At 55.0% G+C, this 21,470-nt stretch overlaps 1 protein-coding gene across 19 annotated transcripts in view; it reads left to right on the forward strand.

The window, feature by feature from the left end:
• Nucleotides 1–21,470, forward strand: part of DUSP22 (dual specificity phosphatase 22) — a 71,049-nt gene that overhangs the window by 35,058 nt on the left and 14,521 nt on the right. For 7 of the 19 annotated variants that reach the window (XR_012334252.1, XR_012334253.1, XM_073810229.1 and 4 more), the window contains 4 exons: nt 1,260–1,395; nt 8,157–8,231; nt 9,758–10,002; nt 10,437–10,509. Coding sequence is in view for 17 of the 19 variants with exons in the window: in XM_073810229.1 (XP_073666330.1) it covers nt 1,260–1,395; nt 8,157–8,231; nt 9,758–10,002; nt 10,437–10,509 (529 nt within the window). In the remaining 2 variants the exon portion in view is untranslated. Of the gene's footprint in view, nt 1–1,259; nt 1,396–8,156; nt 8,232–9,757; nt 10,003–10,436; nt 11,202–11,696; nt 11,883–21,470 lie in introns of those variants that run through there. The other 12 variants (XM_033863748.2, XM_073810228.1, XM_033863750.2 and 9 more) reach the window with 9 other exon arrangements.

Below are 21,470 nucleotides of genomic sequence, written 5' to 3' on the forward strand. Positions count from 1 at the left end.
CTTCAAAACCTGGTGCGCTTTTTATACTTATATCACATTCCATTCGGACCAGCTCCGTCTCAAGTGCCTAGCAGCCTCACGTGGCCAGTGGCCACCTGAGGGACAGCATCCTTGGAAAGCTGGTCTGAGTTGAGAGACCACGTTTTTCTGGTTAGGAAAGTCCTGCCCTCTCTTCCCCACAGCTGAGTACATCTCCGGTGCCGCTTTAGCTCTGTGTGTCCCTCCGAAGAGAGATTCATAGTCGCTCTCCTTTCCAGATTCCCCACAGTCATACGAGACCTGTGGGACAGGGGTTGCAGACCAACGAGGTTACAGCTGTGACACCACACTCCTCGGTGTCTGGAGGTGATGTGGACTAGATGAAAGTTCTCCTGAGCCTGGATTTGAACCAGGCAGGCTGAGAGCCACAGGAGTCGAGGACGTGGCTGTTCAGTACGTCCAGCAACCCAGCCTCTGCCTCAGACTCACCTTTGCTGCCTGTTCTAGGGCAGACACAACAACCCTTCCAGAATGACATGTTGCTGCATTTCATCAGGGAAGAGGCTGTGGTGGTGGAGAATTTGGGAGTCCATGGGCTTGTCAGGATTGAGAACCTTCATGGTTCTCCAGCTTTATCGCCTGCAAGGCCTACATATCAGAAGTACAGACCATACAACTTTACCACTCTGAAGGTTGTCCAATACTGAATGTTAGCCAACCTTGGTTTTTCACTGCTGGAGAGCAGAGAAATCACAGGTTATGCAATAATTTTGTGAGGTCTACCTGTTTGGAAAAACGGGAGGCTATAGTCAGATGGACTGATGGGGGAAAGAGTAAAGGTGAGGGCAGGGGCAGGAGGTGTAGAGTCAGACCAGGACGGGGCAGGGGAGGCTGGATGCAGGGCCAAAACCTCCTGCCCAAAGCCTGTGTTTCCACAACAGCTCTCCGTGTTTCACAGAAAAGGTCAGTCTTTAAGATCGAGGGTGGTGAGGAAAGATTTTATAGGGTCACCAGGGAAACAGTAGTAGCCTAGATCTGGAAGGAGAAGAAGTATCAGAGAGCCTCCTTGGTTACTAGTCGTGTCGAGAAACAGAAGTGGTTGGAGGGCATGGTGTATACGGAAGGAAGCGAGCCACTGCCTGTCTCTCGAGGCCACGGCAGTCTTCTGCCCATGTTTTGGTGGCTGTTTTTAGAATGGTTGCTCTGCTCTTATCTCAAACCGAAATTCTAACATACTGTTGAACTTGTCGTACCTGATTGGCATCCTGACCCTCCGGAAGAATCTGACTGCAGCAGCCCGTGGGTGTTCGTGGTCAGGGCAGATGGCCACTCTGCTCGAACCGCGCCAGGATGCTTCAGCTTCGGCGGAGGCAGGCACTGTGCTCCACGTCTGGGGCAAGGACCCTAGCTCACCAGGTGAAGACAGCGCTCAGCGGTCCTGCCCTGTGCAGACAAGTGAGCGGTAGACCCAGACTGCTTAGAGATCTCAGGTTCAAAAGCAGCTCCCTCTGCCACGGGCCAGTCATTCTAACGCCCCTGAACTTCAGTTCTCTCATCTGCAAACGCCTGCCTCCAGGATCTGTGGAGATGAGACCATGTGTGTGGAAGTGTTTTCTGTGACCTCTGAGCACTTTTGAAAATACGTGTGTTTTTACTCCAAGTGCGTTGGTGCGTCCTGAGAGTTACAGGTGCTCAGGAGGTCCACTGCGGATGCTGGGAAGGTGTGATCCAGGGAAGGACGGGGACAGAGGGTGCAGCAGCCGCTCCCCCGACTTCCGATGTCTCCTGGGTCTGTTCAGATCTTCTGGCAAAACCAGCCCGAGCCCAGTCAGCCTGGGGCCAGAGGACTAGCTCATAAGATTGAACTTGTTCTCTGCTGTCCCAAGTGTGTACAGATGTCTCGTTATGATGTGTGGTTTGCCTTCTTACCCTTTCCTGGAATCGGGCCAAGAGTGTGGTCCAGCAGGTGGGTGCTGCGGCGTCTGTGCTCGTGGCTGGTGACAGGTCGAGCTGGGCAGTGGCCGTTGCTGCCGTCGTGAGTGAAGCCCTGCAGCAGCCTGACCTCGGGTTCAGTTGGAAAAGGGGGTCCAGACCATAACTCAGGGAAAGACGGTTGTGCTCATAGGCACATGTGTGATTCTTTAGGGAAACTTTTGTTTCTGACCCATTAGTAACAGCAAAGCTTATACACAGTAGGGATTTAGGTGCATAAATGTGCACGATTCTATGAATGTTTCTTGCTTTAGTGAAGTTATATAGGGATCGCGAAGTTAAGCTTGGAATTCGAGGGTGCTTCGTATGTTAAGAGACAGCCTATGAAATAGTTTGAGTTTCTCTGCCTGTTACAGATACTTCACTGGCAAGCACAGCCTGCCTTTTAACCGCGAACATGCATTCATGGTACAGTGAGACGGTTAGCGCTGGCAGGCAGAGCTCTTGACTTCTCTGTGTCACCCACGTCGCTTTGGGTAGCTTGTATTTATTGCTCACCAAGTAGTAGGCGCATGTGCAGGCTGACCGTGAACCTTCAGCTTCTGTATCATCAACCGACGTAGATGGTCAGGAGGCAAATCCTCTTACTGCTCTGGAAGCCCAGTTAGAACCAGAGGCCCTTCAGTCTCGCAGCTTTTACTTCCTGGTGCCTGAGAGTTCCTATATTTAAGGACAAAAATAAATTCTAGAAAACAGTATTGCTTATTTTTTTAACTTAAAGATTTTAAAAATTATTTCCAACTTTGGATATAATTTAAGGTTTGATATCCTAACTCTTTCCCCACAAATCCCTATACCAGCAGGAATTCTTGCTAATTATGCTTAGTAAGAGGGTTGTGACCTTTGGAGACTACCTGCGTTCGGTCACCGCAGACGCGCCAGAAAGGTCAGTTTTCTGTCTTGGCCGTACTCCTCACAAATTCCCCTCTGATCTTCCAGGAATTTGAAATGCAGAACCCTGACCGGAGACAGCAGTAACACATCAGAATTTTAGCTTGGTCCCCACTACCACCCTGCCTCACAAAGTCAGGACACATGAAAGTTCAGGTTCTCACAGTGGTGACAACCCCACAGAACCCAGGCTGGTGTGTTCTGCGTGCTTTGCAGAATTGGGGGCATCGTCGGGTTTACATCAAATGCACACCCCTTCTGCCAGTGGCAGACGTGCAGTGGTTGAGTGAGCTGAGGCTTTGGAAATGTTTGCTTTTGCTTTCTGTCTGTGCTTCCCTGGGCAAGTCATTTGAACCTCACTTGTCTCCCCTGTGAAATACCTGTCTCACACGATTTCTGTAGCATTAGGTGAGGTAGTGCAAGTGTGTAAAAAGACACTAAGTGTCTCCAAAGAATCAGATTCCATATTCTGCCTCTTCAAGAAAGGAGTGTTAACGTGTCTTGAGAGTGAATGGTTGGAGGTATCGCAGCTTATTGTATTCATTCCTGGTTTAGTATTTATCAGGTTGGTGTTTGGATTTAGACACCATAAGGGAAGGGTTATCTTTTCTGTCTTCTCTGTGGAGCTGCAGCATCGCATCTTCGCAGCAGAAACTTGGTGACAACAGTGGCTTGAGGGTCGAGCAGGGTCTCAGGTTCCTGGGGTTTTCGTGGAGAGAAGAGGCACCAGAAATGCAGAGAGCTTGCATTAAACCCTCCTTGCTTTATTCCCCCTCCCGTCTTTTTGTGTGTGTTTTCTTTAGTTTAGTCTTCTGTACTTCCAGCTCTCTTTTTCTCTCATTTACATTTTTCTTTACTTTTATTATTAAAAAGCAGTTTTGCAAGATCAGAGCTAAGTGGGCCCTGATGTGCTCTGTCCTGCTTCCAGACAAAGATGCACATACACGACTCCTGAGGACTCTGCAGTCGCAGAAATGAGAAATATGTGGAAAACGTGTATTGCGTTTTTCATAAGACTCTTCACTTATTCAACTTAAAAACCTATTTTTTAGTCTTAGACTATGTCGTCCTTGCTTTTTTGGGGTGGAACTGTTCTTTGTAAAATGATGTTGTAGTAGATGGTAGAGAGGGGATGTTTTTTTGTTTGTTTTTAAAATGACCTTATTTGGCAAAATGGAAAGTACAGTACACATATTCCCCGCAATTTTTCTTTAAATGTTGACAATGCAGGAAATGTAAAAGTTGTGGAAGCCTTGACATAAATGTGCTGAAGGCTGTGTGCAGTCTGCTCCGGGTGGGGAAGTTTCCTTCCCGCTCACCTCGGGTGCGGTGAGAGCTGCCCGGTCAGCGCAGGGCCTGGGGGGCTGCACTGACTCTGCCCAGGAGGAAGCAGCTCTCTGATCTGAGCGCACCCTCCAGAGCCTGCACCCAGAGAGGACACTCCACCCATAGGCTTTTTTTTAAAACATTCTTTTCTGAGGGAAAAAACCCCTAAGGGTGCTGGCCTTTCCTGGTCTTTTTCTCCTTTGCTTTCCTGTACACATACCGCACACACGTGCACACACACGTGCACACACACGTTCATACTCTCATGAGGGGCAGGAGAGGTGGCCTGGATCTTGTGGCTGTGCCGTCAGCGCAGCCTGGTCTGGCACTGCTGGCTTTGGGGTGAGCCCAGCTGCCCCCCGAGGTGCTGGGCCAGACCTCCCACAAGCAGAGTCCCTCCCAACAGGACAGGACCGCCTCAGACCTCCCAACAGTGGGGACCACAGCCTCCAGGTCTTGCCGTCTTGGAGTGAGAAGAGATTGTCCAGACGCAAAGAGTGAGCGTCGTGTGGTGCGGCTTGGCTAGGTTCATCCAGCATCCTTTCCCGAAGGTCAGGGACACCCAGCTGGTCCTGCTTTGGGCGTCTGGATGGAGAGGGCGGGCTGGGACGCACTGCCCAGTGGGGAGGGCCAGCACAGACTGGGGAGGAGGAAGAAGGGGACAGTGGCACAGCTGCCGGGCTGTGTACCAGCCCCACGGAAGGGCGTCTCTCGCCCGGCCCCCGTGCTCTCGGCGATTGTCGGCAGCTCCACACTGGCAGCCACACGCACGTGTCGGCACGCGTCCTTTTGGACGCGCCCAGGTGGCTGTCCTCCGGCAGAGCTTGACCGCGTGTCTTTGTGTGGAAGTAAAGGTACAGCACGAAGAGCAGGAACAGGGAACTGGCGTTCAGGGGAAGCCTGTGGCGGATGTGCTTCCCTCTGGTCTTCTGCTTTGATCCAGGGTTGAGCAACGTGCGGCCCGGAGCCCCGGGTATTTCCCACTGTGGAGGAGGGGGTGTGATGGCCGGGCCAGGGCTTATGTCACGAGCTTCCCTGGAAATAACCTACCCCAAGAGCACTGAGCGCACCTGCCTCCTGGCTTTCCTTGGAAGAGGCACTTCCAGGAGTGTCTGTCCGGCTTGGTCTCGTGTCCGGTCTTGCCCATGAGTCAGGTTTCGAGGTGGGGCTCCGAGCGGGCCCTCCGTGGGCATCATTAAGCTCCTGGGCCGGAGCCCTTGTCCCAACACAGCGATGGGCAGGAGCCATCGGTGGGTTTTTCCTGGACTTGACGCCTGATGCAGACAGAGCCGAAAGAGGAGAGGCTGGGGGGAGACCCTCCTCACAGCTCCCTTGTCGGGGGGCCCCTCGCACACACGCTCTGGGCTCCGGCCACTTCAGACGTTTCCCTGCTGACCACACCCCACCTCAGTCTCTCGTGCTGCGGTGTGGCAAAACTGACCCTTGAACCCAGCACCACGCCTTATTTAGGACCTGGGTTTCATCCTGCGTGTGATTTTGGACATGCAGGCGTGAAAGGCGGACAGAAGAGGTTCCCACCCTGGGGTTTCAGTAAAGGGGCTCACTTGTCGTCTCTGTAAGGTGTCGGTGGCCTCCCCAGGGCCGACAGGTCCCCGGGACAAGCCACCCGCCTGGCGTAGCCTCCACAGTGTGTTCCGAGGCCGTCCGTGCTCCCCACGCGCTCAGGCCGTCGTCTCTCGTTTCCTGATTCGCTCTTCCTTTGCTTAGAGGGTGTTCTTCCCACCTGTCTCATCTCAGACACAGCTCTCCTGGGCCAGAAAGAGCCCCACAGAGCACAGGCTAGAGCATGGGCTGCAGGCGTGGAGAGGCCTCTTGGGAACCCTTGGATACTGCAGTGTGGCCAGCCTAGGGTACGGAGGCCACTAGCCTGCAGTTGAGATGAGCCTGGGTCCTGGGCGAACTGCCTAGCCCTGGACCTGCAGTCAAACCTGCCCACCCTCTGGCGTGTCTGCGTGGGATGCCACGAGGCAGAGGGTGGACGGGCCGCCTGTAGCCACTCCTCGGCCACATGAGTGGCTCGGTGTCTTTAAAACCGTTGCACTTGTTAATATCAGGTAGACAGTGCTTGGCTGTAAATAGCAGAATATCTGATTGACAGTGTTTCAAGTTATAAAGACATTGGTTTACTTCACTCCCTGCCCAGGAAGCCTGGGGTGGGTGCTCCAGGTCTGGGCAGCAGCTCCTGGAGCCCCCTTCCACCCCGGAGGCCTGCCACCTGTGGTCGCAGAGCGGCTGACGCAACTCTGGGCATGAGCCACTTCCCAGTCCCCTGGCAGGAAGCCTGGGGCAGAGATGCCCTTCCTTTTATCAGGAGGGGCCCCCAGCCCACAGCCTCCCCTTTACTTCTCTGTGGCCGGAACTGGAGGGAAGACGGGCCTCCGAGGGACTGGGAACTGCTGCCCCGACAGCCTCAGGGTGACAGAGGAGACCCCCTCAGCCCCAGCACTTCCCAATCATCAGAAGAGTTCACCGCCAGCTCCGCCTGCTGAGAGACAGGATGGGCGGCGCTCCCCGCCCTGGACCGTCACTCCTGCCTGTGCACGGGCAGCCTCGCCTCCAGGGCCACACCCTCCGCCCCTCCCTGCTCTGCTGCCTGGCCTTCCTGGCTTCTGCCTCACAGCCCTGCTCCGAGGAGGTCTCCTCGGATTTCAGGATCACAGCAGGAATCTTTCCTTGCCTGTTTTACAGCAGGGCGTCGCGGCGCCCTGCTTACTTTGTACGTTTACACCTGGAGCGTTTGCCCCTGGGAAAGTCAGCAGAAGCACCCCTTGCCCTGCTCTATAGTCAGGTTTCAGGTGAGAGTCTAGAGTCTGCGGGTGGGAGCCTGGCCCCTCCACACATGGCGGCATCAGGCCTGCCACTAGAGTTTCCTCTGTGCCAGCTGCCCTAATCTAGCCGGGCACCGGCACTTAGGTTGCTGAGTTTCCTCTGCAGTCGATAGCTGGCTGAGTTGGTTTGTCCCACCACCTGAATTTCCCCATTCTTACTGGATTCATTCACCCTGACATGAGACAGCAGACCTAGTTTGTGTGGCTGGGAACCACATTTTATTCAGCGCTGAATCTCTTGCATCTTAGCAGAGTCCCTGCTAAATAATCAGTACTCAGTAGGTGTTGTGACTTTAGTCCATGGGCATCTTTAGGTGTTTTGCTGCATTATAAGCCATTCAAAGGCAGGAGACATCGAAAAGCACGTCCTCTGTAGTTCCCCTCAGAGTACGTGTACTTAACCCACCTACCCATCTAGAACATGCTGGTGCACACAGCTGGGCAGGAACCAGGGACAGGGGAAGGGGGTCCTATAAAAGCCGAGGGTCAGGAGAAAAGATCATGGTTTCATCTTCATGCAGGACCTCAGAGTTTGCAAAGCACATTGTTATATGTTTCTTCGTCCCAGCCTGTGACACATAGCTCCCACTTTCTAAGTGAGGTTAAGGGAAGCCAGGTGATATTCCCGAAGTCCCATATCCAGTGAGGCCGAGCGGGACTGGAGCAGCAGTTCCCCTTCCCCGGCCTGGAGGACGGGCAGACAGGACCTATCCACAGACGGTCAGAAGTGAACTGGCTTTAGGGCTCAGGGAGCCCACACTGGGTGGGCACCTCCCTCGCCTGGGTGGCTGGTAAGCAGGTCACGGTACTGCTGAGTGTTGAGGGACCCAAACCGACCATGGGGCTGGGCAGGACCCACCCCCCAACAAGTCAGTGGCAACTGTGTGTTTCAGGGATCCCTTGCAGAGAACTTCTGACAATTCCAGCGGATGGGCTGCCCTCCCAGACCTCAGCGGTGTGGGTCGGATTCAAAGCCGAGGCCCTTCTAGCCCCGGTCGGTGACTGGGGTCTGAAGCTGTGAACTCAAGACCTTTACAATAAACCTCAGTGGAGTTTTCTTTTCATCATGTGTTGAGTAAAGTGCAGAGATGTCACGTCTCTCCTTTTTCCTCACCCCAGGACAAGACATTTCAAAGAAAGTATTCAGTTCATCCACGAGTGCCGCCTGCGAGGTGAGGGCTGCCTTGTTCACTGGTACGTGTGCCCCTGCCGGATGACCCCGGGCCTGTTCTGCTTACCTCCCCCAAACGCCCAGTGCACACCCCACCTGACCCCACCTGCTTGTTAGTCGTCCTTTGCTTTTGTGCAAAGAGAACCGTACATTTTTTCTTTCCTTTTCACTTAGGATTTTCATTTTCTCAGTTAGGTTTCTGCAGGGACTGTTGAGGTCACGACACAGAAACTCCTTTTCCAGCCTTCCTCCGAGATCCCGACAGAGTATGGGCTCTGTCCGGTGCCCATTCAAAGCACTGCTTCTTGCTGGAGAGTTTAGATTGCACGTGTGGGTGTCACACCAAAATGACCGTTTCTTCTCAGTTTATAGATTGGAGCTTTTACGTGTTTGGGGCTTACGCTTTGCTTTAGAGAGAACTGAATAGACTCCTAGAATTGAGCAGTTCCTATGCAGCTCTCCACCTGCATTCGGCTGCCGTCTGCGTGGTACACACACATACACCTGTGCACACATCGTGCAGAGAAAGCTTCTCTGAGACACAGAACTCAAGCACGGTGCCCCGCACCTGGCACGTCGCAAGCACTCAGGGAATGTGGGCCCTCGTTTCATCGCTGCCCATTTTCATTTTACTTTTAAAAAGAGCAGGACATGCGATAAACACAAAGTGCAGGTTTTGTGACGTTTGCTTCAAAACGCTTTGCGGCGCAGGGCCGTTTCAAGGGGCTCTGGGGTCCTGTGCCTGGTGAGAGCATCTGCCCGGGTGCAGCCCAAGCGTATGTATATTTTTTAATGCTCTCTCAGTTTTTCTGATACGCAGGAAGAACCGCTACTTGAGAGTGGTTTTTTACTGTTATTATTATTTATATTTGAATATGTGCAGGCCTGATGTTCTAGGAATTTGTATCTCGTACAGTTGTGTCAATCTGAAGACAGGCTTTTCTAAAAATGAGAAATTTGCTAAACTTCCCCATCTTAAACCGTTGCTGAGCACTCCAAGTCTGACGCAGCACAACTCTCTGTGACTGCCGTAATTTGCATGTGCATTTAAAATCGGTCCCTTACTCAGCCTGTGAGAGAAAATTGACCGTTATGGCCTGCAGAGCGTGCCCACGCTGGCACTCTGCTTATGTATGTGAAGAGGATCACAAAATATTTGGTAAGGGCGTCTGTATTTAATGAGTTTTTTAAGTTATAGACTTGGCCCTTATATCCCTAAGAAAACCAGACTCTCAAAACGTGAAGCTGTCTGAACGGCTGCAGATTATAACTGGGTTTGTTGCTCAGATCCTGGACCCCTCCAGTCCCTGGATGTCCTTTAGCTACTTTATCTGTCCAGGGAAACGGGGACTATCTGAAGAGGAGCTCAGGAGCAATAGGGAATCAGACAGTGAAGTGTCCGGAGACACAGCCAGTAGAAAACCAATAAAAAAATGAGGCTACACAGGTAAAGGATGCCTGAGATTCTAGTGTCACAAAGGAGAGAGAGCTGGTGTGTTCTGAGTAGTTTCCTAGTAACGTGCTGGCTTGCTGTGCACTCGCACTCCAGGGCAGGCAGGCTTCCGCAGTGAGCCTTCAGAGTCCCCGACCCTCCCTTGCCTGTGTGGTTCTTGGCCCTGCAGCCTGGCCGGCGTCTCCAGGAGTGTGACTCTGGTGGTCGCATACATCATGACGGTCACCGACTTCGGCTGGGAAGATGCCCTGCGCACTGTGCGTGCGGGGAGGTCCTGTGCAAACCCCAACCTGGGCTTCCAGAGGCAGCTGCAGGAGTTTGAGGAACACCAGGTCTGTCAGGTGAGCGTGCTCAGGGGCTGGGAACACACCTCCGTCTTTCCGTGCCCGCCTAGACTTGTGGAGGCTGGAAAGGCCCCCAGAGGTCGGCTGGTCCGAGGACACCCCTTCAGCCCCTCTGCAGTATCACTGGCCACTCGTCCACCAGCCGCTGCGGTCATTCCCTTTTCCCACTGTCCTCAGGCCCCATGTTAGTTTCTGTTTCTCTGCCTTGGGGTCAAGTACCGTTTCCTTGGTCAGGCTTGCTTTCACGTTCTCAGGCCAGAACCTGGAAGAAGCAGTCATTTCTCTTGCTAGACACTGGCTGGCCAGCCTCAGAGCTGACTGCCCGATGCCCCTTGGCCCCCTGTTCATAGGGGCAAACCTACACCATCAGGTAACAGGTGGGAGTGTAGGGGATGAGCTGTGTGACGTCCTGGTTTGTTTCACTTCTCCAGTTCCGCCAGTGGCTGAAGGAGGAGTACGGAGAGAGCCCTTTGCGGGATGCAGAAGAAGCCAGAGGCATTCTGGGTAAATACAAAGAGCAGGGGCGCGCGGAGCCCCCGCCTGGCGCCAGGCGCTGGGGTGGCCTCCCGGCCTCACCTCCTCTGGCCTACGGCAGCTGCACCACGGAGACCTAGCTGAGCCCTTGGCGCCCCTGCCCGCGGACAGGAAGGGGTGTCACAGTGGATCCAGGCACCCCCCGAGACCCCAGCAGCCCCACTCCCAGCTTCTGCGCCGCAGGCTGGGGAGTGTGCGCGCGCGCGCTCGTGTGTGTGTGTGTGTGTGTGTGTGTGTGTGTGTGTGTGCGCGCGCGCGCGTGAGTGCTGGATGTGCGCGCTGCGGGAGCTGCCGTGAAAGCCACACTGCCGGCGTCGGCCTCACTGCCTTTCCCCGTGCGAGGTCTGCTGGAAGGCACTTGGAGGTGGCCGTGGAGGGCCCCCTGCTGCAGCCGGCCCTGCCCAGGCCAGCCCTGCCTTTCCGCGCCCTACTTGGTGGTGCCTGCCTGAACCGCCTGCCCTTGGGTCGTGTGGGGAGCACCCTAGACGCCCGCCCTCGGCCCCCGTCCAGCTTCCGCTCCTCCCAGCCCCCCGCTGCTCTCACCCTGGGGCCTCGTCACAAGGCTTGCTGCACCTTTGGGATTTGGGAGGAAAGAGCATCGCTAGGCACTGTCACGGTTTGCGCTTAAAAATACATTTAAAACGCCTGAGCACTTACTAAGCGCCTTTGTGTCTGCTGTGGTTTTGGGATTTGATCTCAGCTACCTCGTGAAATGGTTTTTGAAAAAGTGTTTTTCATTATTCCAATCAACTCTGCCTCATGGGTGAAAGCGTTTGGGCACGATGGCTTTTGAAGCCAACGGGAAAAGGATCGTATCATTGGGCCACTCGAAGCTTCTGATGCGGGCTTTGGGGGTGCCTTGTGGTGGGTAAAGCCGAAGTCAGGCCAAGCCGGGGGCCAGGCTCCACGCTCGTGCGGGCCGCAGATGTGCAGCAGGAAAGGAAAGCGCAGCCGCGGAGCTGCTCACCTACAGCCACAGCAGTTTGCTCTAAAGTCATGTCCTCCTTAAACCAAAAAGAAATGTAAATATGTTAACAGAAGTGTTTAGGAGTCAGCTTGAAGGCTTAAATGCGGGTACAATGTGAACGCCTAGATCTGTTCCTGTAACCTGGAATGTTGTCCTAATATCGGTCGCCAGTAACATTCTTTCTCCACAGCCACCCCAGGGATTCTGAAGTACTGGGCCTCTCTCAGAAGACTGTAATGTACCTGAAATATTGCAAAGCCAGAGTTTAGGTGCTGCCCAGAAGAAAAGCAGTCAGAGTTCATTTTTCAGTGTCCAGAAGTAATTTGTGAACGCACCTGTTTTCATTTTAAACAATACCTATGCAGTTGTGTCGTCATATGTTGGGAACTACGCGTCCTCTTTGACAAGGGAAGGATTTTTGCCTAATTCCCCTGCTGTGGCTCCTTCTTCGCCCGTAGCCCTGCTGCCCCCAGGCCATCTCAGGGCCCTGCTGCCCCACCCGGTGACCATGTGGCGATCGCGGTTGCCACTCCTGAGGGCCCTGCTGGGCACACCTGCCCCTGGGGACTGTCTCCTGGCCTGTTTCGTCCTGGGGTCTCGCCTCCACCACACGTGCATGCATCTGAGGTGAAGGGCAGCTGCACACGCTGCGCCTGCCCTTAGCTGGGGTGTGGATCCCACTTGCTCCCACGGGCGCCACGAGGCACGTTCGGAGGCTGCCCCTGGCAGTGATGCTGCTTTATTTTAAGGCCACTGCCATCCTCCAGAAGGAGAGTAGTGACGGCAGGAGACGTGAACTACGTTCCCTGGGAGAGAAAGCGAGTCCCCTGCTTGAGCAGAGGGAAGTCCGGGGGGTGCGCAGGGCCATCTCCCAACTCCAGTCTCAGCTTCAATGTGAAGGACAGTAGCTGGTGTGAAGAGCAGTTTAAGTTGATTTCCCAGCGTTCTCTCGTCTAACTCACTCCAGTGGGGGAAGAAGGAAGTGTAACGTTTTACTTAAAGGAGAGGTCTGGCGGGACCACGGGAGCTGAGGCGCGTGGGCTCAGTGGCTGAAGGAGGCTTGACCTGTGTGCTGCGTCTGCAGCGCCTGGACGCTCCTGGCAAGGGCTCGGGGCAGGACGCTTTGTGCCAAAACGGCCCCTGATGGGTGTGGGGGGACGGGCACCACAATGCTTGTTCTGACTTAACAGGCCTACCTGGGTGAAGAACAGGTGATCCAGGTGGAGGTGCCAGGCCTCGAGGCCCCGAGGTGTCTCCACTGCCCACCTGTGAGGGCGCGCCGGGGGGCGCGAGGAAACATCACGAGGGACGACGGCCCCAACCCTGTGGGCTCCCCTACCCCTCGTGGCACCCACGACAATCACCCAGTGATCGGTGCTCTGCGGGTCACGGACTATCACCTTGAAGCCGTATAAACCCACAGAGAAGGTATTATTTCATTCACTTGAGGCTCAGAGAGGCCAAGAAACACACCGAAAACTAAAAACGTTAGTGCTGCTTTGCCTGAACCCAGGTTTTGATCTCAAATCAGTGTGCGATGCGAGAGGGAGGGGCAGAGTGCCCTGGGCTTTGCACTTCGAGGTTTGTGAGGCTGTAATGCCAGGACCCCTGGGAGAGCCAGCACCGCTGCCGTGTGCACGGCTGTCCGAGCCAAAGCCAGCACCGCTGCCGTGAGCACGGCTGTCCGAGCCAAAGCCAGCACCGCTGCCGTGAGCACGGCTGTCCGAGCCAAAGCCAGCACCGCTGCCGTGAGCACGGCTGTCCGAGCCAAAGCCAGCACCGCTGCCGTGAGCACGGCTGTCCGAGCCAAAGCCAGCACCGCTGCCGTGTGCACGGCTGTCCGAGCCAAAGCCTCTGCCCGCTCCCTCCAGTCTCTCTGGGGGTTTTGTTTGGGGCCATGGTGGGTGGTGGCCAAAAGCACACGGACGTTTCCGTTAGATGGTATTAACCGTGCTTAGATGTTAGAGGCAGAGGCCCCTTCTCCGAGACCAGAGCAGGTGTTCAGGTCACATGGACGTGGGGACGGTGCACCCCCCCGTCCCAAGGGCCTTGCCTTGTTAGAGGAGGGGGTCGTAGCCCTGGCAGTTTCTTTAGGCTGTCTTTTCTGTGATGTTCTTTGAACACGGGTCTGTCCAGCCTGGGTCTCAGGATCGTGGCCCATGGTGGAAGAGACCTGCACTGCCTCTCTTCATTCAGTCATTTGCCAGTTTGCTTGAGAAATGCTTATTCATCCCAGCTGACACTCTGGGACTCAGGCAGGGTGCACAGACCCACCCTGATTCTCAGAAAGACTAGCTCGGTGGGGTTGGCAGTTAGGGAAACTGGCGGTTACAGAGCCGGCCGCGAGCACTGGCATAGGCGCCCCTGGTGCTGTGTGTGGGGAAGGTACAGAGAGGCCGTTCCAGTTTGGGTGAGAGAGGTCGTGTCCCAGGACGGCATCCCGGAGGAGGTGGTACCTAATCGGGGCCTGAAGCATGAGTGCTGGAGTTGGCTGGCACAGTGGGTGCGGGGGAGTCCAGGCAGGGGCCTGGCATGCGCGCAGGAGAGGCCACAGTCTCTCTGGGTGACCAGGGCAGGCACAGGGGTGGGCGCCGATGAGAGGTGCAGACAAAGCTGCAGAAGCAGGCAAAGGCCCAGGCTTTCGCTCTCTGCTTGGCACAGTAACTGGTTTCCTTCTCACACCAGCCCTGGAGCTGACCAAGCTCAGAGGGCGGGTGCCCTGCAGCTTCCCGCAGTCTGGTCCCCAGGCGTGGAGCCTTGCAAGCGCGTGGACGCCGTTTTGCAGGCACGGAGTGGGGCTTGCCGAACGTGCTGGGCAAGCAGGCACCGTGATGGTGCGGGGGAAGGGGGCCCACGCTGGGGGCCTGTCAGGAGGCAGCAATCACGGCCATCCAGGCGACAGTCGTGGCGCCCAGAGCGGGGCTTTGGTGCGGAGGCGAAGGGGCTTGAGGGAGCCTGGGGAGCGGGAGGCCATTGCTCCCAGGACCAGAGCCCGTGAGGGGCTTGCTTCCCTGGCGATGGCTCTTCCCACACCGAGGTGGGGTGTGGACTCTGGCACGTTGAGGGCAGACTGAAGGGGCCGCTGGCCAGAGGCGTCCACGGGGCTCACGCCCTGCTGGCACCCAGCTTCGCGCACCGGGGGCTCAAGTCTGTCCACAGACCCGGAACAGACTCCCAGGCACCGTACTTGCGACAATTCATGTCCAATCCAAATGTCCAATTTATTAATTTATTGTGAAAGATAAAACATCAGCTTTATGAAGACTAATTTTATCCCCTAACTAGGCTGTCTTTCATTATCAGATTTTTGGAAGCCAACATGCTGTACACCTTAACTTACACAATGTTATGTGTCAGTTATATCTCAATAAAGCGGGAAAAGAAAAGGAGTAAAGCACCTTGTAAATTAGTCCTGAGGTATCTCCCTACGCTCCTGGAAGTGGGGCTGAGACCTGGGGGCGGGGTGTCCTGACAGGCGTGTCCAGAGAGGCGTGCTGTTGCCATCGCGCCCTGGAGCATTTCTGCAGCCTGCAGCCTCCTATGTCCCCGTCCACGTTCTCAGCAGCCACCCTGGTCTGCGCTCCCTCTGCCTGAGCTGGTTCTCTGACTTAACTCACGTCTCTCAGAGCAACTTTGTGAACCTTGGGCTTCCCCCTGGAGATAGGTTCCCCCTGGGGGCTTTTTTATGTATGGGGTGCTGATTCTCTCCAGCTTCCGTCTCAGCAGGGGACCCCACTTCCAACTTCTGGGGCTGCTTCCTGTTGCTGGTGCATGAGACAGCCTACAGATTCCAGGGACTGCTGTGCATGCGTGTGTGTGCACACAGCTGTGTTCTGTTGTTTTTAAATTTTATTTTAGAGGACTCCTTAGCCTTCAGGGGAGCCATGTGGGCAGCGTCAAGGGGCATTGGGACCTTAGGCAGCAGAACCTGGGCGCCCAGGGAAAGTCAGAGCTGGTCACGACAGGCTGCCCTGCACACCAGCATCTAGTCTTGAAAATAGGGAACATGCTAAGACTCAACCCTGTGATCCCACATTAGGTGACCCCTCCCATCCTGACCCTGCGTTATTAATAATTTTATCGAGAATGTGCTTTCAACACGCTTGTATTTATAGATGTACTTAAGAAGAAATCACCAAGACTTCGGAGGGAAGTTCCTCTTCCCTTTCCTTTTTATTGCCCAGAGAAAGGGAGGGAAAAAGAAACCAAAAAAAAAAACGGCCTTTGACTTGTTCCCGGAGGCTTGAGAACGTTCACCGTCCCTTCTGAGGGTTTACTGGGGTCTCGCTGGGCCCCCAGCTAGGACACCCAGGCTGTCAGGTGCTTGAATCTGGTGACAGCAGCTGCATTTCACCGGGATACTTTGCTCTCTTGCTTCCCCCCAGCTGCAACAGTGGGACGTGATTATCGCAGCCAGTATCAGAATTCGCGTTCTCTTCTGCAGCCTGGGCTCCGCCACCTCGCCGCGAGGCCGCGGGGCCGCTCTGGGCTCACTGTCGGGGAAGCGTTGCCATCCGCGGCTGCAGGGTGTGTGAAGGGCTCTGGCGGCCTTGACTGAGCACAGGCCGCCGGTGTTCTGATCCCGGCGGTGTGCTGCGTCTGTGGGGAAGGGATCGGACCTGAGAACATCCTTTATACCAAGGCCTGTGTAGGAAAACTAGATGGGGCAGGGGGGCTGGTTCTGGGGGAGGACAATCCCTTCTAGTATCGATAGTTCGGGACAGTTTTTGGAAACAACGCTGACCACGCCAAGTGCGTTTTGTGAGCTCGACCCAGGGAGACACATCAGCTTATGGGGGTCGGGGCCTGGACCCCCGGACACTCTCACGATGAGCACGTGTGTGATGGGACCTTGACGTGTGTGTCCCTCCGGCCACAGAGAGGGACAGAGTCCACTTGCCCCCAGACGTGGCCAGACCAGCACAGACTGGAACCGTGCTTTCTGGCGAGCGGCCCTGCCTGTCAGTCGGCTCTGGGTTTCCCCAAGGCACTGATGGGAGCCTTTATGGGAAATAATAATCGAAAGGCCTCCATGTGCCCCAGAGAAATGTCACCTGCTTTGCAAAGGGTGTGCCCTTCACGGCAAGAGGCCACGGGCACCCAGCTTCCTCAGAGGGCATCCAGAGAGGCCCGTCCCGGCTCTGCCGGACGTTCCATTCCCCTTGGTGTGTGTGAAGCACGCGGATGCCAACAGGAACAGCAGGACGGTGTGAGATCAGGTGTGTCTCAGGTGTGCTGCGCGGTGGGCCATTCCCGCGGCACGAGAGCCCCTCCTGAGTCATCCGCTGCTGGGAGCTTGGAGCTGCGGGTACCGATGCGCAGCTCGGGGCAGAGGTGGTGCTGGGCCGGGAGAGGGCAGCCGAGGCCTGGGCCAGTGGCCAGGTGGCCTGGTAGAAGTCCACTGCGACCCCAGTTCCCTGGAACACCTTGGGAGCCCCCGAGGAGGCAGCCCACTCCGTGGGGACTTCTTCTCAGACCCGCCTGAAAGAAACTCCCTGGGAGGGGTGAGCGGGCTTGGCCGGCACCCTGTTTGGTGGCGCAGAGGTGTAGCCAGAGCCCACCTTGCAGCCCCCGGGGTGGCCCCTTATGGTCTAGGAAGGCCCCTTTGGCCCCCCTCCCCCCATCTGGAGGACAGGACAGGCAGCCTCTGGACGGTCAACAGTCACTGAGCACTTAGTGTGTGATGTTCCCGAAAGCGCATCCTCTCGACAATCTTGTCACATAGGTTTTACTTTTATCCCCAATTTTGAGATGAAGAAACTCTAGAAATTCTAGAGAACTTGACTGTTGTCCAGTCTCGGGCCAGGACGTGGCAGAGTGAGGCCTGGAGTCCGAGCAGCCTGACCCACTGCGCTAAGGTCGCCGCTTCCTTGTAAACGCCAGCACCGCTGGGGCAATGCCAGGGGGTGCGGGCATCCACGCTGGAGTTCTCTCCTGAGGTCGGGGCCTCGTGGGGAGACAGGAGGAACACAGGTGAGGCACGAGGGAAGCCTTTCTTCTTTCCACCACATCCCCTTGCGTGGGCGCTGTGTCCACCATACGTGCCTCCACCAGGCCTTCCTGATACTCCCAGGGTGGCGGGCAGAGTCCTGGGGTGTCGTGGCGCCCCAGGAGGCCCTTTTCAGGAACACGGAATTGGACCAGAGTGGGGTTGGTGCTGGGAGCCCAGCACCCGAAGCAGATGGTGTTCTGTCCTTGAGGTGCAGCGTTACACAAGTTGAGGGGCTCCGGGGTGGGGGGGTTGTGCAGGAAGCCCAGGGATTTGCTGTTATTCAGCTCAGATAACTCAGTGGAGACTCATCAAGGACAGAGGCAGGGGAAGCAACAGTGTGTTGAAGGAACAGGGGGCCTCCTTCTGACTTTGGGGCTGAGGGCAGGGCTGGGGGCAGGGAGGCAGGGCAGGTCTTCAAGAAGGACGGGAAAGCTGGGGGCAGAAGAAGTTTCCCATCCTGTGTCCTGTCCTGACTCCCCAGACCCAATGGGATGCTGGCTGGCAGGGTATTCTGCTCGCTGTGGGCCAGACTCCTTCCTACAGGCAGCCCTGGCCCTCAGCATGGGTGGGACGGAGAGTCCGTGATAGGAAGAGGAAATACCACCGGCTTCCAGGAAGTATCAGTGTCAGCAGCTGATGCTAAAAGTGGGTCTGAGAGAGGAGCCTGGGTTCTCCTCCACGCTTTGTCCCAGAAGCATGCTGTCGGGGGCTTGGCCTGTGACTCACCGCTTTCATCTTTAAAACGCATCCTAGAAGCATCTATTCCTGCCAGTGTGCCCAGTGTGCCCCCCGATCTGTACTTCCCGTGGCCCATCTGGAGGAATGACACCCTCCAAGGGAAGGCCAGCAGGGTCGGGTGGCCTCTGACATCTGCTGTGAACTGTGCCCCCCTGCGAAGGGCGGGGGAGGATGGACTGCGTGCCTCAGTCAGGCCTCAGTGCCCAGCTCACGCAGGCGCCCAGCAGCTCGCGCAGGCCGCCATGGGGGAGGGGAGGAGCCAGGCTTGGCGGCCCTGCCTTCAAAGGCTTTTTAACTGAGTTGGGGAGAGGGGGCAGTCACTCCGGAATGTCCTGTGAGCAAATGCTGAGCTAGAAGCATAAATGCAGGCCAGGAGGCCCCTGCAGTGGAGGGTGCGCTGGCTGGGGCTGGAAAGGGAGGGGAGTCAAGGGCCTGCTGGGCGGAGGGCGAAGGAGGGGGGCGGCACGGCCAGGTGCACTTGGAAGCAGATGTGCAGGGCATCTGGGGGCCTGGCTATGACTGGCAGGCAGGATGGGCTGGAGGCGGGGGAAGAGCTGTGAGGGAGGGCAGGCGTCAGCCCGATGGAAGTAGTGGCGGGCAGTGCTGGTTGGGGTTCCCCAGAGGCAGAGAGGGTCAGGCGCCAAAGGTGACTGGCGGGTAGCACCTGTAACGGGCGGGGGAGGAGGCTGGCGGGGCCGGGGGCTATCAGGCCGGGGGCGGTATGGCGGCCCCAGAGAGTGGCCCGAGCCTGGCGGCGCTCACCGTCCGCACAGGCTGGGGCGGCCCGGCCGCTCTCCGGGGTCCTCAGGTGCTGCAGTGCGACCCTGCAGAGGTACTTCTGCACAAGGGTTTCCCCGGCAGGGCCGCCGAAATGCTTCAGCCGCGCTCCAGACTCCAGAGCTGGAGCTTCCAGGCAGCATGGTCACCAGGTGCCCCTGGCGACCTGAAGTCCCCTCCCCGCCCCCAGGTGCGGCACCAGGACTTGGGGGATCCCTTCTGCCCCTCCTCACAGCCATCCCTCCAGGGGGGCAGCAGGGCCTCAGCGCTCCCAGTGCAGGAGATGTGGAGACGCACTGGCCACAGAGCATTTACTACAAATAACTTTTAGTAATAAACAACTAAACGTTGATCTGTCTACCCAGAGCCAGCAATCCTAAACCATTCCAGTGCGAAAATACTCCTCCCCCACAATTTCTTTGGTTGATCCAAGTCTAAATAACGGCTGTGTCTGCTGTAGAGTCTTAATAATATTACATCACCTTTAGATGTGGGTGTTTTTATTACGTCATCTTTAATTAACGATGTTTTCTACACGATGTGAATGTAGAGAGCCCCAGTTAACAGGCAGCACTGGCGCAGAGGGAATCAGCTAGGCTTAGCTTTGCCTTTTTCTTTTTCACTAAATTCAGAAAGACTTGGAATCCGAGCCCCATGGGGGCAGTTTGGTCTCCAGCCTGCAGAGTAGATTTGAAATAACCAAGGGCAGCCCCTGTGTAACCACCTGAACATTTACTTGCCTTTACAATTTTGGGGCTGGAGAGGTATTTGAAAGCTACCAGAATTGGTCCCAAACACGCGTAGACATGCTATTGATGGAATCTGATGTGAAATGGGTTTTCTATAAATCTCTCCCAATCTTAGGCTTTTAAAACTTTTCCTAACTATTTGTATCGATATATCTGTTGCTTAACGTGAAAGAAATTTTTCAAAATTAAAATAAAGCAAAAGAGGTCTGTGATCAATGATGAGTGAAGATAGACTGACAAATCTGACATAAAGAGAAGTTCGGTTCTCCTTATGTTTATTTGTTAACTTTTGCAACAAATTTGCAAAAGTTAAGGCTTTAAAACAAATTGTAATTATTCATTAATGTGACAGACCAACATATAGGTACATATGTATTTCCCCAATTTTCAAACTATGCTTTATTGCAATTGAAAAGTATTAGTCCATGACTTTTTTCTTCTTTTTACTGTGATATTTATTTTATTTTTGTTCTCATTTATTTACTGGAGCGATAAGTATAAAATTCAACAAGAACATTTTTAACAGCATGTGTTTCTGTTCTGTCCCGTATTCTTTTTTGTTTAATTCCGTGACCACTACTGGCTGTCACACAGAGAACCCTGGTGTCATGTATGCTGTGTGGACCTGTGCTCACAAGCTCCCTAGGAAACACTGAGGCCCTGAAGCCCACTGGTTTTACTGCAGCCTATGTGCGTGGGTCTCCCGACCCCATTCTGATTTGGTTTTTTCACATTTCCTAATACCCGAGACTTCACTAATCTGTTTCTATTTCATTCTCTGTAGAGGCACAAGTGAAAAGATAATGAAAATTCTCTGATTTTTCAAATGTTCATTTTTTCTGGTCCTTTTTTCAAAGATAATTGAAGATGATTATTGTTATTTGGGGGGACCCTCGGTGAGAAAGCTGCTCTATGTTTCCTGTGCAGTGTTCTCCTGTGGGTGTCCCTTCCATTAAGAGGCTCACATATGAGAATCCACACTTCACAAGACGTGGGCAGAGGCTGAAGCACCCCCCTCTCCCATCAATGTGTCTTTAAATTGCCGTCTCTCCTAGTGCATTTCGGAGACTCAGATATATAATAATTCTACAAACATACAACTTATTAAGACTGTCTCCTCTATTGCAAAAATCACGATGTTCCTCTGTTTGGTGAGGGACCTAATTTAAGTGTTTGTGAGATTTTGATGAATCCCAGTCATAAAGCATGCCCTTCTCCTGTGCCAAAAATCACCAAGTGCATTTCTTTCTTTTTTTTCTACTGAAGTTTAGTTGATTTACAATATTGTGTTAGCTTCAAGTGTACAGCAAAATGACTCAGTTTTCCGTACTTTTTTCACATTCTTTTCCATTGTAAGTTATTACAAGATACTGAATAGAGCTCCCTGTGCTGCACAGTAAGTCCTTGTCGCTCACCAAATGCATTTCTAAGGTGGGAGTGCCAGCCTCGGCAGCGGGCCCTCAGCTCCCTGGGGGCGGGGCCTGGGGGCGGGGCCTGGCTCGCGGCAGGTGCCTGAGTCTCCTGGTCATAGCTCCCTGAGTCTCGCTCCCATCCGGCTGTCCTGCCCCGAGCAGGGCGCCTCAGAGGCCCCAGCTCTGCCCTGCTCGCTCCCCAGACCCCAGGCTCCGGTCTGTGCTTCCCTCCTGGCCCCTCACGACTGCGCTGTGGGAGCCCCGCTTCTTCACTTTCTGGCTCGCGAGAGGGCGGG

This window comes from Tursiops truncatus, chromosome 10 (assembly GCF_011762595.2).
Source record: "Tursiops truncatus isolate mTurTru1 chromosome 10, mTurTru1.mat.Y, whole genome shotgun sequence".
In the NCBI taxonomy this organism is placed as follows: Eukaryota; Metazoa; Chordata; class Mammalia; order Artiodactyla; family Delphinidae; genus Tursiops; species Tursiops truncatus.